Genomic DNA, 18,802 nt, shown 5'->3' on the forward strand with positions numbered 1-18,802 from the left:
AGGTCGTCAAAAGGTTTCTCCTGCTTGTACCATCAGCCGTCCAGATACACAACCCAGGAAGCCCACAGAGGCCGTTCCCAGGCCTATGGAGGAGGTCAGCAACGTTGTCACCAGCAAGGTGGGACGCCGACACTAAAGCAAGCCTGGACAGGCCAAGGCGTTGGGCCCGCACCCGTGCACCCCGGTGACCTCCCGTGACTCCATTCCCACTTCGCTATCTTAACTTGGCTGGTTACCATTTCACTCTCAACTTAAATTTCACTTTCTATGCATTGCCTTCAAATCACTCCATGGTCACGCTCCCCTTATCTCTCCTCCCTTCTCTCTTTCTACTCCCCCTTCCGTTCCCTTCGATCCGCTGACCATTTCCTTCTCACTGTACCTCATTCCCACATGTGCCTCCTCCCGTTTCCGCTCCTTCCAACTCCTAGCGCCTCTGCACTGGAACTCCCTTCCTCTCGCAATCCGCTCCACCCCTACCTTCTCCTCTTTTCGCACTTCCCTTAAATCTCTCCTCCTCCATTCTCCTCCTTGAAGCTCTCTCCCCCCTCTCCATCCCCTCCCTCCTTATTCTTTCCCTTTGACTATTCCCCCTTTCCCCTTCAGTTAATTGCTCTTTTCACTGTTTTGTTGAATGATTCATATTGTAATTTTGCTTCCACCGTTATATTGTTTATGTTTTTATGTACCAAGTTTTTCCACTGTACAGTGCCTTGGTGTAAGGTGCTTTAAAAATCAATAAATACAAATACAAGTGGGAAAAGATCACCACTGATAGATGGGTGCTGGACGCTCTCGCCCAAGGACATACCCTGGAATGTCAGCACAGGATTCCGCCGGTGGCCCGTCAGGAGCAGCACGCCCCTCAGCTCTTGGAGGAAGTACGGGCCATGCTGTGAAAAGGGCGATAGAGCTGGTTCCCAAGCAACTCCATGGCCTCCAGCGTCTACTCCTGATGCTTCTTGGTAAGAAAGAAGACAGGGGGCTGGAGGCCCATTCTAGACCTGCAATGTCTAAACAAGTACCTCAAGTCTAAATAATTCAGAATGGTCACTTTGCAGCACGTGCTCGGCCAACTGGAAAGAGGGGATTTCTTGACGTCGCTGGACCTGGAGGATGCCTACTTTCACGCCCACATTCACAGAAAACACTGCAAGTTTCTATGCTTTGTAGTGAAGGGACAGCATTACCAGTTCAAGGACCTACCCTTCGACTTAAAGTCAGCCCCCCAGAGTGTTCACAAAGTGCCTGGCACCAGTGGCGGCCCATCTGCATCTATGGGAAATTCACTTATATCTGTACCTCGCTCGCGGGAGTTGGCCGTCGGACACACGGAGGCAGCCATCAAGCTGCTGACGAATCTGTAATTCTCCATCAATTATCCAAAGTCCTGCTTGACATCGCAGAATGCGCTGTTCCTGGGAGCCTGGCTTGATACAATGTCCTGCCCAGCATCATCCTCGGAAGAGAGGGTAGTGGCCCTTCAGGAGAAGGTGCAGCGGCTCTTGCCGATGAAGACGGCTACGGTGCGGACCATCAAGTCGATGCTGGGAATGATTTCATCCTGCAGCTACCTCATTCGGCTCTGCAGGTTACAGATGCAACCTCTTCAGGAGTTCCTGGATGCTCACTGGGTGCAGTTGTCCAGAAACCTCATGGACAAGATCACTCTGGACGACGAGTTCCGTCGGGCGATAAAGGTGGTGGGGCGTCTGCTCCAACATCGCCCGTGGTATGGGGTTTCAGAACCCTCCCTTGTAGGAGACAGTCACGATGGACGCTTCCAAGCAAGGCTGCTGAGCCCATGAGGGGCTCACACCAGACGTCTTCACGCCAGACGCCTGTGGCTGCCGGGGGGAGAAGGATCTCCATATCAACATCCTGGATCTGCAGGCAGTGTTCTGGGCCCTCAAGTCATTCCTTCTATCCCAGAGGGGCAAAGTGGTGAGGAACATTACTGACACCACCATCACAATGTTCTACATCAAGAGACAAGGGGACACTCAATCCCTGGGCCTCTCCAAGGAAGCACATTAACTGTGACGCTGGGATGTCGGACAAGAAACGTTCCTCGTTCCCCTTCCCTTTCCCGTCAAGAACACCATCGCAGACTCCCTTCAGCAGGGAGTTGCGCTCCTGCCACGAGTGGGAACTTCGGCATGCCCAAGTGGACCACATCTTCACCAAGTGGGGCAGGTCCCAGATCGACCCATTTGCGACGGCAGCGAACTCCAAATGCCAGAAGTTGGCCAGCAGATTCCATCAGCAGAGGAGCCTGGGGGATGCGTTCTCCGTCCCGTGGGAAGGGATGTTCCTGTACGTGTTTCCTCCATTGCCTCTCCTGTTACGAGTCATCAACACACTCAAGCAGTGTCAGTGCCGGATGACACTCATCGCCCCGGTGTGGCCGAGGCAGGTTTGGTTCCCGAACTTTATCAACCGGTCAGCGTCCTGGATCTTCTCTTCAGAAAAGAAGGCACAATCCTGCATCACGACCCAGGATCGCTCAACCTGACGGCTTGGTTCCTGCAATCCTAGAGTTTGGAGGATGCGAGTTGCCGGCAGACTGCAGGGAGGTCCTCGCCAAGGCCAGGGCATTGTTGACCCGGAAGTGCTATGGTCACAAGTGGAAGTGTTTTGCTACGTGGTGCCGGTCTCAGAAGATTACACCTCTAAGGGTCATGACCCGGCAGATTCTTCCATACTTGCTATCCTTGGCCAAGGCTGGACTGGCACACGCCTCGATCAAAGAAAACCTAGCACCTATCTCCCGCTACACAAGGTCCCCAGGAAGGTCTTCACTTTGGTCTCATCGGCTCGTCAAAGAGTTCCTCAAAGGACTTTGTCGATCTTTCCCGTCTGTGAATGCTCCTGCCCCGGCGTGGGAACTCCACGTGGTTCCAACGAGGCTCATGGGTGGGCCCCCTTCGAGCCTATGCATCAGGCCCCTCTCAAGTTCCTCTCATGGAAAACAGCCTTCCTCGTGACCATCACCTCCACCAGGATGGTGGATGAGATACAGGCCCTGTCTCACAAACAGCCATACCTGACTTTCCATGAATCTAGGGTGCTTCTGCGGACGCACCCCTCTTTCATGCCCAAGGTACCGTCGGAGTTCCACATCTACGAACCTTTGATGTTACCTGTTTTTTTCCCAAAACCTTTGTCTCCGGCTGAGATGGCTTTGCACTAGTTGGAAGTTGCTCATGCCCTTAAGTTCTACGTGGCAGGCACAAAGTTTTCAAAAGACTTCACAGCTGTTCATGAACTTTGGTCCTGCACACCATGGGAAGGCTTTGTCCAAGGCTTCCATCTCAAGGTGGCTCTCCGGCTGCATCATGCACTGTCATCGGTTGGCGAAATTCATGCACACCTTCACAAAGTTCTACTGAGTCAAAAGGGATTCCAGGGAGGCCAAGCAGTGCTACACAACTTGTTTGTTTGAGGTGAGTCTGTTCCAGAGGTAAGAGTGAATTTCTTCTGTTGAGCCTTGCCACCTCCCGTGGTTGTGTAATGTTGTACTGCTATGTATTCGTTATTCAAGAGCATGTGAATCCATGCCAGACCCCATGCTGGAGAAGGAACAAGTTACTTACCTGTAACTATTGTTCTCTACCATGGATCTGGCATGGCTTCACATACAAACCCTCCATCCTTCCACTCTGCGGCTCTTCTTGGTCATACAGCCACTTTACGTGCTTACCAATTCTGAGGATGGCTGCCAGAGGGGGGGATTAGGGAGAGGGCTGTCATTGGCTGGGGGCAGTATGACCCAGAGGACAGTGATTGGTTTATGGGAGAAATGCAGTTTTGTAAGTGAAAGTGAAACTTTTTCTTTTACCGAGGATGCCCAGTCGGACGACGGGGAATATTCATGAGCATGTGAATCCATGCCAGATCCATACTGGAGAGCAATAGTTACAGGTAAGTAACTTGTTCTTTACTCATCCACTAAAGCCTTCGCCTGGTTTTGGTCACTCCGGAATGACAGAATCCACAAAGATTTGCACCTATTTTGCCACCACCACTAATGTAAACTGTGGGATCGCTCAGGAAACTCCAATATTTCCCATCCTTTAGAACATTGACTTAACAGAGCTATTTAACTATCTGAACTCACTACCTGAACTCATGCAGTCCTATACTACTAAAATAGGTAAGATCACTTCACTGTAAAATATTAATTGGAGTTGCAATCAACTCATGGGCCATTTATGCCAATGCCATGTATGCTTGCCTACAGTACTACCTGTTGGAAAAACTTCAGAGGGTACAGAATGAAGCCATGCTGCTTGGCTGCAAACTTCGCAGATGTAACAATGTGCTCAAAAGCAGACATACGCACTAGTTGGGGGTAAGGGATCGAAAGTAGATCAAGTCGGCAAGGTTGGCCTTCAAATGGCTGAACAATTTAGCAACCCATCTATCTGGCAAACAAAACTTCAGAACCACTCTACCTACTGCTTCATATTACATCCTCTTTGCTTTAAACCTCGGGGTGAATAGCTTGGTGGAGAAGCAGTTAATATGGAACAGCCTCCAAGCCTACATTCAAAACATTGGCTCTCTCACTGCTATTACAGCCCTCCTCAAACCCTTTATTTTCCACGAACAATTTGAGGACATCTCTTGAGACCCCACAGAATAAGAAATATGTTATCGAATACCAGAATGCCTAAGACATAAATCTACCTATCCAAAACGTCCTCCCAAGAACTGCTCCTCAGAGATGGAGTCGGAATCTTCATGCATCCATTTTCTAGCCACCAAAATTACTTTGTTACTTTGTCTTCGGTGACAGAGGCTTTCAGCATTTGCAATGGAGTTGCCCGAAGACAGATCACAAATACTACTGGGATACAGAGATTTGATAGTGACCGGGGAAAAATGCATTGCAGTCGATTTTAAATAGTGATGGGCTGATCATGGACAGCTGAGCCAGCCGGTAGCATCATCTGCTGTGTCTATATACTGTGAAAACTATCCAGTCCTTCGGAGGTTCTCACCCTTCGATGTGGGAGATGGCATTAAAGCAGCATGGGCAAGGAGGAGGGTGCTTTAGCCACATGTACTCAAAGTGACCCTACTGCCAGTCTATCAGCAAAGAATTCTCAGAGTCGGCAGTCATGTGTCATTTAATGTGCTACCATGGAGGTATCGGAGAGCAGATCTAATGTGGCCTAGATGGAAATGTTTTGCCCACTAACAGAAGGCTACAATAATGTAGCCAATATGGACAGGGTTGTGAATAGCAGGTACACTTACAGTAAGCTGACACAAACCGAGGATTCCTTTGAACAACTTACTCTCATGCTTGTCAAAAAAAAATGCTCCCATGATCCTGCGGCTTCTGTCACTGATAAAACTCGTATGATTTATCCTCTAGTCGCATGGACGCATAACCACAAACTATAGTAATTAGTGTCTGCCAACTGTTAAAAAAAATCACATGTGCCTCAAACTTTACAATATGACAATTTTGCAATCCTCAAATGTTCAGGACGAAACATGATGTGTTCGACAGGGAGTATATCTATCAATTGTGTAAATTGAGAAAGATAAACCATCAATGTGGCTAAGAGACCACAGTTGATGCTTTGTGAAGGCCTTCAGTGTCATCCTGGCACAGCGAGGGCAGGCATCATTAACATGCTCAGATTGAACATGAAGAACAGGTTAAAAAGACACTGAAAAGAACTACAAAATTAAAATGTATAAACGACTGAGGAAGCATTTTGGATAAATCACATGCAGCATTCCTAGGTCCTTCTCTGCCACAGTAGGAATAAGAATGTAGAGGCTTCTGGGAGCTCAAGAACACATGGCCACTGACAATTTAATAAAGCAGAGCACCTTTCTGTTTTTTGCACTCTGCCATGGAATGATTCTTTTTTGTTATGGAATTCTTTTTAAAAACACTTCTTTGTAGTTCTTTTTGATTAGTTGTCAGCTTACAAACAAAGAAAAAGATATGGTCTTGCCACCAAGAATTGATCTAAAGCTTACGAATCTGGGGTGAATCAATATATTTATGGATTATATATATTGTCTTTAATACCAGACTCCTCCAGCTTCTAAGTGCTGGACGTCATAGTCTTGTTCCCATGGCAAACACACTACTCTTGAGCTATCCTCGAAACGGTTATCCACCCAACTTATTTGTGGTTGCAACAAACAGTATATGGAAATGTCAACATGTATGAAAATATTGCTAGACAACAAATTCCACAAAGGAGCATGCAACTAATCTGCAAACTGCTTTGAGGTAGAACAACAAAATGTTCTGGTGCATGGCATAAAAATCCTAAATAGAGCAATGTTTAAAAAAATATTTTCCAGAAGGAGAATACTTATGAAATGCATCCTACCCTTTTGGTAAATCCATTTCAAGTCGTTCACTATTTAATAGTATGTTGCATTGCATTGCATGAACAAAAGGTATGAGTGTGTCAACCTCTCATCCACATCTCACATTTTCCCAGCGGGGTAATAATACATGCAAGAGAGTAGCCAAACAAAATTAACAGCAGAGCAAAACTCACAGTTAAAGAAGGAAAATGCATAGATTAATTTCACAAAACAGTGGGAGAAGAGATACCACGAACATTGTCAACACAACAGGAGTGAAAACCTATCAATGGTTCAGAGGTTTTCGAATAATCAATGCCAAAATGCCATTGATTATTATCTGAACACATTTATATAGTTAGCAAAGGGGGTACTTTAGCAAATCCAAGTGTCACACAGGTTCCAATTTTGGATTGCAAATGGCTAACACCTCCCCCACCCCCCAAATAATTATGATCCACAGTACATTACTTTTTCTTTCTCTTATTTAGCAAAAGGCAACATTATAAACAAATTATCCAAGCCATGTATATCTATGTGGAATACTCATACTTTTCACGAAACAGGCTGAAAAAAAATGCTTCTTCAACTCAGGTGAAGCTACAGACCTTCAAACACAGTCATTATATTGGTATCAATTAAGTATGTGTAAATGTGATTCTAAAGTAGTTCCCTGCACGACAACAGTGTTTCAGAATGCAATCAAGTTGTGAAGCATTTTTTTTGCAGAACTTTATCAAAAGCACATGCAGTTCAAGCTGCCCAGCCTGGATAAATCTATGTACTGTAATGTGAATCATACTGTACCACACGAGCATATTCCACAGGTTCCAGCATGCAATGCGCTAGGGCATGCATCAGATCAGGCTTACACGAATGAGAAAAACAGCAAAACACAGTGATGGGATTAAACAAGTCACAGAACAAGCCAACATTCTTAAATGGTCCAACATCCACTATGCAATGGAAACAAGGGAGATTGTGAGTGCTATTCATACTAGAGTGACCTTAGTATGCATAGCTGTCTGGACAGATTGTCTATGGGAAAATTGGGCAGTGCATACATATGACAAAAATACTTTGAGTGACAAATTAATAAAGAAATTCTAAATTTGAGATGAAAAAATATTTGATAACCAGAAATTTATCAAGAAATCTAATATTGTATTTTCTCAAACTGTCTTTAATGACAATCTTTGAGATTTCCAAATGTTTGGGGTAAATCAAGATTGAACTTTTTTAAATGTTTGCACAGATGTCAGAATTGCATGAAATCAAACAAGATAAAAGTAAAAAAAGCACCATGGTTTTGTGGATGACAACTTGTGTTACGATCTAACAGTTAACTTACAGGTACTAATTTCCAATACCACTTGGAAGGAGACTGCTCAGGAAGCAAGGGAAGGAAGTTAGGCAAAGGAAGAGGAGTAGAGCAAGTTATAAGCAGAAGCTCACATTTTTTTAAAACTACTCTAAGGCGTATATATCAAAGCAAACAAGACTATTAGTTTAACATTCCACATATCATAGTAATTCACACACACCAAATACAAGGTTAGTCCATGCAGTTTCAATGCCAACAAAACAGTTGATGAACATTATTAATAAGATTAACAGAAACAAATGAGCAATGAAACAAATAATTTTATTAGGGTTGAAAATCACACCAGGTTACTTTTTGGTGAAATATAACACTACACTTTCCTTTGCTGTATCAATGAATGATGATAGAAGTCTGCAGACCGAGCAATCTAATGGCCGATACCTCCCTCACTGTTAGATTCCTCCCCCTTGCCATTTTGAAATAAAAATATACCTTTTGAAGATCTTCTTTTGGTCGCTGATACTGCTTGGGCGCCCCTTCTCCATGCCACCATCAAAATAGAAAGTGTCCTCTTCAGTTCTGAAGAACTATTTGATTCCACTGTGGCAATTTCTTTACGTTGTAAAAGAACTTGTTTGCACACTGAGCATGTTTTGCTTGGTACGTAAAGGAGCTTTAAAAAAATATGCCATCACATGGTTTTCTGCACCTAGCGCATTTGGGCCAGGGTGCTTAATGACTGCCATAAGGTAGGGCAGGGGTCTGGGAACACTGGCTCTCCAGCTGTCTTGAACTACAATTTCCACCAGCCCATTCCAACATAGTCAATGGTGTGGGATCATGGGAGTCGTAGTCTAAAACATCAGAAGAGCTGCTCACATTTCCTCCGCTGCCAGGCCACTAACCACTCATTATGACCTAACCATGCCATATTTTATGCAAGGAACCCCAATTTATTAAACAAGGCCACAATAGGGAAAGAAGCATAACAACTCTTCAATCAGCTGCAGCATCCAGAGTTGCGATAGCTCACCTTTTACGGCCATCGGACAGTTGCCATCCTATGTCAAAAGTACAATGGGACGGTATGCCGATACCCCCAAAACCAATAGAACCTCTAGATCAGAAATAAAGTACACAATTTCATAATCTTCCTCTATTGTTTACATGGATTATTGACATCATGGATCTCGACCCACAAAAACGTACCAAGTTTTTTCCCTATAATTGAAGGTGCTGTAGAGGAGCAGTTACATGCCTCTGCAGGAAATCCCGCCCCCCTAACTCCTGTATGTTGGAAGCCTGAGATTGTGCCATGCTTGGCACTAGCAGTTGTGACCATACCATGGCGAATATTCGAGAAAAAGTATACACTGAGAAAAATGTATCCCCGAAGAGATGACAATCTGAGGGAGAAACTCCCAGAGGGAATATGAGAAAGAGCAAGGAGAGGAGCTGGTGACGTCACGAGAGACAAACGTGATGCCCTGAGCAGAATGGCTGAAGAAAATATGCACCTTATAGAAATTGATGACGAAGTTAAGAATCGAGTAAACTTTGATATGGGAAAAGAAGATTGCATGTGTGCGACGCACTACAGAAAATACAAGCCGTTCAATAACTGTACAGATGCAGTAACAAGTAGAATAAGTAATCTTATAACTCTATAACATCATTGAACAGTGGATGGATCATAACTGGATGTGTTTTAACGGGAAAAAAAAACGAGCTGATGGTCGCCAGGTCCAAGCAATCCAGGGCAAAACTACCATCCAGTTATGAGTCTTTCACGATAAAAGAGTCTCATATCCAAGCAGTGACTAGCGTCAAAACCTTGGGCATGACTCTGGAAGGTTCCTTGAGCTCAGATGCTCAAGCCTCTTATGTTAGTAAAAACTGCTCCTACTACCCAAGATTGCTAAAAGCCATCAGACCTGTACTCAATGAATCGAACTGTGCTACCACAGCCAGAGCGACTATACTCTCTAGACTAGACTATGGTAATGCCCTGTTATTGGGTGCCAGTAAACAATGCTTGACAAAATACCAGCATATTCAGAACCTTGCTGTTCGAATAATGAAGCATAAGGCAAAATCCGATCATATCAGTGAAGCGGAGGGAACTACACTGGCTAAGGGTCGAAGACTAATGTTCAAATCAATGACACTTCCACACAGTGCTTATACGGAAAAGCTCCGGCCTACCTTAAGTCCAAAATTGTGAGCTACATTCCAACCCGCACTCTAAGATCTGAGGCTCAAGGGCTTATTACAACTAACTTCCACAGGAAATCAAACGGTTTGGGCAGAGCCTTCCCAAATCGGTCTGCCTACCACTGGAACAAACTGCTTCTGAACCTGAGAATTGAATGCGACCTCCTCAGGCTTCGAAAGCAATTAAAAACTCTCCTTTTCAAATGAACTAAGCATTCCAGAGTAGTACCTGTTTCCTATCTGTGTCTTGGCACGCCAAGAATCTTGTGCTTTTGTATCTGTTAATCCATCTGTTATGTGTGAGTGACTGTCTTTATGCGGCGCCCCGATGTTTGTGGGCTTTCGGCGCCTTATAAACAAATAAATAAAATAAATCTTAGAAGCTGGATATACATTAGTGAATAGACTGCAGGCGGAGCCGCCATTGTATATTATTACTGCGACACAGCTCTCGGCCTTTCCTCTCAGTGGGTCTGGGCTTAGTAAATTCATGACATGAATTTACTAAACCCAGACCCACTGAGAGGAAAGGCCGAGAGCTGTGTCGCAGTAATAATTAGCAGAGATCGTGGACACGAATGGCGAGGCTGTTTGGCCTGGTGTCAAAGCTGAAGCAGCCAAGACTGGTTATCTATTCTTGAAGGTGGTGAACGTGAGAAGCTGAATCATCCCTTGTTAAGGTGCAAAGAAAGAACACCAGGCGAGCCACGTTTTATTCAGGTAGGACATTTAAATGCTGCAAAATGGACCAAAATCGTGGTCTCCCGTCACGTGAGCCAAGGATGGAAACGGAGTTGAGCATGGCGTTCAAGAATAACGATAGTGCATGCTTGCATTCCCTTATATTCCCAGAGACAAGAATACTCTACAAAGCCAAGTTCAAAGACAATCTTCATGGCAGAAGGCATGGGTGATGAGATGTTGAGCTAATTGGGTGGTGAGGTAAAGTCAAGTCCACCTCCTTGCACGTGGGTTTGAGTTTACGTGCTGATAAGTGAACCAAATGTTCAGACATGGCACTAGCGTGCCAACCAATTGTGGAGGGCCATATAACAAAGGGCCTTATAATTTGAGAGCCAATTATATACTGTGTACTTAATAGTGTTGAAGATGACATGCATTAGAGGTAGGCATAAGTTGTCCACCTGACAGATATCCAATCACAATCCCACCCCTTATAGAAAGTATACTAAGATGGTCCCCTTGATCCTATCACAACCCCTTGTAGGTTTTTATTTGACAGTATGACGTCACCCGGGACAGATTTGTACTATATAAATGTGATTTTTTGTAAAATCTACCGAGAGCTCGAGCGAACGTCCGTTGATGTCCGTTGTAACTCCCTGTTTTAGACAATTGATGTTAAAACCGCAAACTTTGTCATCTTCCTGAGTTGGTTCGATTATTTGGTGTCCGAGTTATTCTGCATCCCATCAATTGCATGCATGCTATTCAAAGGGCTCGAAGATCAGCGCTGAGGTAGAATGCATCTTGCATAGAAGCATATTCTTTGCAGAATTCCACGAAATGGCTGATCTAACAGTAAAAGTAGCAAAAGTACTGTGCGATGAAATGCCCAACTATAAATATGAGAGGCTCCAAAACAATGCCTTTACTTCAAAAAGCAGAATACTCATCACATTCTTTACAGTGTGTGAATCACGTTTACTTGATATAAAAAGGTTAACAGAAGTTTGCAAAACACTGCAGGGGGCAGGGTGCAAATGCTTCTTGCACAAAGTAATTACATGAAACATATTTATTTCAGTGTTTTGTAAAAGCATCAAGCATGCAAGAGTAAACTCGCATTGAATTGCTCAAGTAAGTGGGGATAGGGAAGTGGGGATGGAGGATCGTCACACAACAAATATTTAAAAAAGTGAATTGCCACAAAGAATAGAACTGAGTGTCAACAAGAGAGTGAACTGTCAATTGTAGACCAAAACCCAGACAAAGGGTGGCAACACATATACATGCACTTTCGCATACATTTTCTTCCATAGCTATGCCAGTCTTTTCACGATATGAACCATTCAATGCTGTGAAACTGTTCTACAGTAAGGCACTTCTAGGAGATGCGTTTGCAAGTTGAACCCTTGTGTGGAACAGATGATAATAATCGTGAACAATCGACTGTTCACAATGGGTGAATATCAGAAGGACCTCAAATGAATTCTTTAATGACTTGGATTTTAATAACATCTAAACTGGATACATTCAACCATAAAGCTGTTTAACAATATTTGATCTAGACACTGGATTCAAACTACATCCATATTTCCCAGTAGAAAGCCTTAGTCCTTTCCATATTTAAATGTATCCTGAGCTTGTTTCTTTAAAAGATATCCTCTATTATAAACACTTCCATTAATGTCTTACGGAATCAGAGGTTACTTCTTTCTAGTCAAAAAAGATGGAGTAACCTAATGGGGCAGAGTGAATCATGTTCAATAACTAAAGCCTTTACCCCACAGCCTATGGAAAGCCAGCCTGAAAAAATGCTGGATTATGAATAGATGCCTATATAGGAGATACAGGAAACCAAACCCTCTCATTTTGTCCATGTTGAATATACTATTGCATATCCAAATGTGCATTTCTTGCCTAATTCCCACAGAAACATGCTCCGTATTTTATACATAAATATAGGTGGCAAATTATCCAATCAAAGTGAAACTACAGCAATGGTCATAGTCATGTCTAATATCGACCAACAAGTGATGCCTTGAGGAGCATCAAACCACACATTTATTTCTCTGTAGCTAACAGGCCTAAAAGCAACTAACTGCACATCTGCATGTGCAGGGTTTTAGCCATGCCCAACACGTTGCATTATATACTTACGGCCTGTAGAATAGTCACTTACTGCCTTCCCCAATATGGCACCAAGCGCAGTGATGTACTATGCTGAATCAAAGCCTATGTACGCTTGTTTGCGCTTCATAGGAATGGCATTTGTAGTATACCGGCTTGAAGGCACATTTTGAAAAGGGGATCAGCCATGGAACCTCTGCATCAGAGCTTTTGTAACCAAAAATGTATCATAATATCCTACTACTGTATGTTCTCGGAACAATGGCCTACAATCAAAACACAATGTTTGGCTCAAATGTGTGCTACTGTTTGTAGAGAAAATCTAGCCGCACATGCTATAGAAAGTTTAGCTCCATATCTACAGGCTTCAGAGCGCACAGCTACTAAAGACTTATTTAAACTTGATGAATGCACAGCCCAACCAAACCTGAAATGCAAAGGGACTTCATTGGGGGTGTCAGCTGCAATACGTACAGAAGCCACATCCTCGAATTAAAGGAATAGTGCGCTCAAAAATATTATTGTCCTGTACGTGCGGGCATGTGGTTTTAAGCATACGTTGATCGATCTTAAAAACATTTCCTATGCACCTTAACGTAGTTTTCCTCACTTTTACACATGCGAAATCAGGCAACAGGGTGCGGCCATCTTGTGCTAATCTTATCCGTTTATCCATCGCACGAAGGTGAAGTGCCCTGGCGGCACTAAATCATATCCCTCACCCCTGAAGCTGACATCACTAGACACGCACGGCCCATTTCACAACGCCAATGCACGTCTCGTGTTAACGTTCTCTGTGCTTCAAGAAAAGACGTGTCTCCATGGAAATGGCAGGACGCCTTTTTCCTCAATAAGTATAAACAGACCACCTCTAACCAGACAACATCAGAGTTGCTTTTTCAAGCGTTTCACAGTTTTATTTTGTGCATCCTGCAGCTCGTTTCTGCTCTGTTCAGCTATCTTCGGTGCTCGTAGCCCATGCAAACAGATACTAGTACTATCATTACTATCTATTTTTGTTTTGTCGTATGATGGCAGCAATACCGCCTCACCAGTACAAGCCAGAGTATTCCGAGGCGGAATTTAGTCGAAAGAGAAAGATGTGGAAATGATGGGGCTTCAGACGACAGTTGGGAGGACGAATCACCGGATCAACAGCCTGATCTAGTCGGATCAGATCTAGTCGTCCATGCGACTAGATCTAGCCGGATCTAGTCGCATGGACGACGTCTCCACCTGGTGTACCTGCAATCGGTGCGAGGTCATCCCAACCGAGGAGGAGAACTGCTGCTGCCGAGAACTGTTATGCTCGGCCTACATATTAAAAGAAGACACACCACTGATATGCGTTACCGAGCTGCATGACTTCAGGGCAGCCTGCCTCACAAGGTCTGTGTTGAGGATTATGATGGTGCTTATGCACAAACTTCGCACAACAGCTTGCCTTTGCAATCTAATTAACGAGTAAGTGCACTCTAGATCTGATGTCGCTTAGGCCACTGAAATGTCATGTTTGTCTCCAATATTGTCGTAACTTTGATCTATCACCGCCAAGTTAATGTAGTCTTGCAATTCTATACATCACTCGCAATTTGGGGAAATCATAGTGGTTATCTTATGTGTCTTTCACGTACAACCAAGAAACAATATTTCTTTGTGCCCCAAACGTTACGGAATGCATAGCTGTTCACTTTTTTAATGTGTCTACACGACCTTTAAAGCACAAGTTGATTGATCCATGAAGTAACATTTGTACTGGCAACTATGCCATAGGATACAAGATTGCATTTTCAACTAAGGTTCGATACATTTATGTTCATTTAAATACAGTTTGTATCTTTCTCCTCCACAGGTGGTACAGGTACCCTATCATGCATTTAAATGGTGGCTTCATGGGAGGCTCGGATACCGCGTTCAACGAGTAATACCTGCATGTGTCGTTGGTACCATTAGAGCCACATTCCCCAGTGACAGCGGTCAGTACAGGGAATTTTCCCACACTGTGCTGCAACCCGAAGTATACAATGTGTAGTACATTTGTGCCATCAACATCAGCAACAAAAGAACTTTTACAGCTGAACTTTTATGAATAGTTGTTTCAATTTTTCATTGAATCAAGGACACGCTCACTTGTTGTGGCAGGGCTGACAGGGCAGGACCGGCCAAGGTGCCAAACAGCATGTACACTTCAAAGGTATATTACGCACAGGGGCCATTGTACACATGGCTTCCCCAGAACCAGTGTAAACCAATGAAACCAAAAATTCTGCTTGCCAAACAGATTTCACCATGGAGCAACTATTATTTGAGGCGCGGTGTGCTCCAGTCAATAAGCAGACTCGAGATGCTTATGCCCAATGGCCAGAAAATGAATTGAATGTGACCGGCGAAGCAAGCAAAGTGTCTTTGGACCATTGCTACAGTGTGAGAACTCGACAAGATGAAGAAGAAACTGAATATAAGGAAGATGCTTTTGAATTACTCAGTGACCACTTCACGCAATCTACACCCGCAAACAAAAAAAGGGCCACCAATAAACAATCGACATGATGGTTTCTCCAATTCGTGTGCAAATAACACCATCTGAAATAACAGACACTGAAGCCTCAACGCAATTGACCGAGGAACTTGCCAAAGATCTCGACTTCAGTGTGTCTAGTTTGCCCGATATGTCCACCACAGTTGAGTCACAAACCACATTCATGCAGGACGATAGTCTAATAAAGGAGCACAAATACATTGTATTCGACAGCTGGCTGGTACAGATTATACTGATGCTGAAATGTGTCCATCCAGTGAGGGGGAAGTATGCGGGGAGCCATTGGTGAATGTGACTCGTGTACGACAAGGCATTAACCTGAAAATCCAAGCCACCAGTGCCCTGATCCATGCTACGTTTTCATGTTAAGCTCAACCGACGCTGGGCAAAGTGCCAGCTGGAAATCTACTGTGTGCAGCAGCTTTACTTTTCAGTGGCTCTTCTTTTAGTAAGTTGTCCAGCTTCTGTCAATTTGTGGGAGTTCAGTTCCTTGCTAAAACGCAGTACTATAAATGTCAAAGAGAATTTTTATTCCCTGCTATTAGTCAAGCCTAGAAAATTGAACACATTTCTATTGAAAGGACATTCTCAGGCAAACGGTTCAGGCTAGCTGGCTATGGACAGTGTGACAGCCCCAGATTTTCAGCAAAGTACTGCACATACCACTTTCAGGACAACGAAACTAAACAAATTCTGAGTTCTGTGGTCGTGCAGGTGTCCTAATGTAAATCCTCAGTGGCTATGGAGAAACATGGTTTTATACAATCCATGGAAGATGTCCAATCGAGGGGAATGCAAATAGACCTCATAGCCACTGACAGACATGTTTCAATAGCCAAGGCCATGCGAGAGCAGTTTCCAAACATTTGCCATTAATTTGATGTATGGCACGTTGCCAAATCAATCAATTAAAAAAAAAATCACAGCTACTGGTAAAAAAGGGGTTCTGAAAATATTTTACAGTGGTCCCAGTCTTTCAGCAAACATCTTTGGTGGTGCTCCAAAACTTGTGATAGGTCTGTGGAAATTCTACTTGAAAAATTGCGCTCATTGATGCACCACTGTTCCAACGTCCACTAGTGGACAGAAAACCTACATTTTCACCAATGTGCACATGGAGCGTTATCATCTGAAGGGACTCGCAGAATACTATCACATAGGACATTTTGAGGTGTTCCACAACATTGTGCCTAAAGTACAGGCCCAAGAGATTGCATTTTTGCATAGACGGGATGCAATATCGAACACTACTAGCAGTATTAGCGCATAACAAGAACATAGGGAGAGAACTATCGAGAACTGTGGGAAACTTTGGGATGCTTCTTTACACAATGGCATTTGCAAAAAGAAGCAAAAAATGGGTGGTCAAGCCAATATAGCAGGAAAGGGAATTCGATTTTGTGAAAGATCTCACTTTGACTGTGTTGGACATGCATACTCATGAAATCGCTCATGATTTTGTTACTAGCACACATACATTGCCACAAAACATTGAAAATGTGCCCTGTCCACCAAAAGCAAAACTTGTGGAACAGTTCACTTACCGGTTCAAATGATTAGCTGCTATTTATATGCTCAAAAATGTTTATGCATTGTACATGACCAATGGAAATCTATTGAACTTGAATTTCAAAGCTATTAAAAGTATAAATTGCCCAAAAAAATACATCCAAATTGTCTTTTCAAATGTATCATCTTTGTCAATTGTGCAAATAAAGCGTCACATTTTCTATTCAATTGTATCCTCTTTCTCAATTTCTTTACGCAACAAGTGCCTGTTGGAGGATGCTATACAGATACAGTGTCAATCTGCGTTATGCCGAGAGAATGGAAATGCCGAATATGATGCAGGTTTTACTGTAGACGAGTTTATAGATGAACGAGTCAAGGTTTTATTTTATGACCGGTATTGCTGGCTAACATTGTGATGGGTTGTTGAATTGTAATGACACGCAAAAAAAACCTGGGTGTACTTGTCTTTGTCCCGGGCACCTGGGCAGTCTAGCAACAAAATGCATGTAGTCCATGTCTGGGTTTCCACAGGTTCCACCAACGCCAAATTCTACACTAATATACCGTTAAAATGCTGTCTATGTGTTCTTCGAATTCTTCCGTCAGCTTCCGCATCGGCATCCCATTGTGAGCTAAACATACTCCATAGCACTAACCTCTCAAGCACATCGTATACTCCAACATTCCACAATACTTTCTCTGCGTTTCCATTGTTTCATGTTTGTGTTCATCATTCGTTTTCACACGGTGCATAATTAGTGTAAATTGATCAATTAGAATAAAGAACGGCTACTGAGACATTTCTCTTATGTTTACTACAGCTACATCTTCCCATTCTGCAAGTGTCACCAGTTCCAGATACCAATGGATGGCAGTTGCAGATACACCTAAATGGCTGGCTTTCCATCACGCTGTTTTGGAACTATCGCCCCGAGCCGATATGCCCTTTTGCGGAACCAGTGACACAGAGCAACTTGACATTGTTTACAGTGGTCTAGCAACAAGCTGATGCCGAAGCGTTGCGATTCACGGTGCGTGCAATGCGCTTCTTATAACCAAAAGAACACCGTGTGACTCACGATAAAAATTGGTGGATCGAGAACAAAAAGAAATTACCAATGTGCTCGAATATGGAAATCGGCAGATGTCCTCGGAGCGTTTATTGTGAAATAAAAGCACATTCTAAATTGCAGAGTATTGCGGTTTCCTTTAAAAATAGTGTTTTGTATTCAGAATTGGGACACGCTCTGCTGTGAGAGGATGTGTGTTGATATTCCGGGTTCTGCATTAACTGACGTCAAGACATAGGTGATGACTGGGCGCGTTTGGCTACACTGCACAGCAACGTCATGGAGATAGGCGGAGAATATCGTTAGGATGTCAGCTTCAGGGGTGGGGGATACGATTTAGTGCTGCCAGGGCAGTTCACCTTAGGGCGATGTATAAACGGATAACATTGGCACAAGATAGCTGCGCACTGCTGCCTGATTTTGCATGTGTAAAAGTGAGGAAAACTACGGTAAGGTGCAAAGGAAATGTTTTTACGATCGATCAACGTATTCTTAAAACCACATGCCCGAACGCTCAGGACAATGATATTTTTGAGCACACTATTCCTTTAAGCAAAGACCTGAGTTATTGGGAGGGCTGAAGAGGTGGGGGAGGAGGCTGATGATAAGTGAAGATGCTGATAAACAGTGATTATGGAAGACACCTTCCAAGTAGCACCATGCATCTATGGGTTGGAGGGTATTAAAATCGTCCAGGAAATCCAGGGAACTAGAGAGCAGGTAGCAAGTGGAAAGACATCACGAGATTGTCAGGGTGCTATACTGCACAGAAGCCAGTAGAAAGGACATATCTTTTTGCATGCTTACATTTTTAGACCTCAAGCAATTTATATTTTTCTTATTTTTTGCTGTGACTGCCGGGTTTCTTTTGTAATATTAAGAGCCATGGATGTGACCAACACAAAAAAGTCGCATAATGCAATTGGTGAAGAAACGAAAGCCCAGACTGCCATGTCCGAGTGGTCAGATTAGTGTTAAAGG

The 18,802-nt window shown here is 43.6% G+C and overlaps 1 protein-coding gene across 5 annotated transcripts in view; it reads right to left on the reverse strand.

Moving 5' to 3' along the window:
- Positions 1–18,802, reverse strand: part of CAMSAP1 (calmodulin regulated spectrin associated protein 1) — a 1,201,485-nt gene that overhangs the window by 671,407 nt on the left and 511,276 nt on the right. For 2 of the 5 annotated variants that reach the window (XM_069609553.1, XM_069609551.1), the window contains exon 6: positions 7,156–7,215. The exons of 2 other annotated variants lie outside the window; for them this stretch is intronic. In XM_069609553.1, the coding sequence (XP_069465654.1) occupies positions 7,156–7,215 (60 nt within the window). Of the gene's footprint in view, positions 1–7,155; positions 7,216–7,699; positions 7,733–18,802 lie in introns of all 5 variants that reach the window. One more of the 5 variants, XM_069609552.1, reaches the window with a different exon arrangement.

The sequence above is a fragment of the Ambystoma mexicanum genome, chromosome 8, assembly GCF_040938575.1.
Source record: "Ambystoma mexicanum isolate Mex_15411 chromosome 8, UKY_AmexF1_1, whole genome shotgun sequence".
Classification (NCBI taxonomy): domain Eukaryota; kingdom Metazoa; phylum Chordata; class Amphibia; order Caudata; family Ambystomatidae; genus Ambystoma; species Ambystoma mexicanum.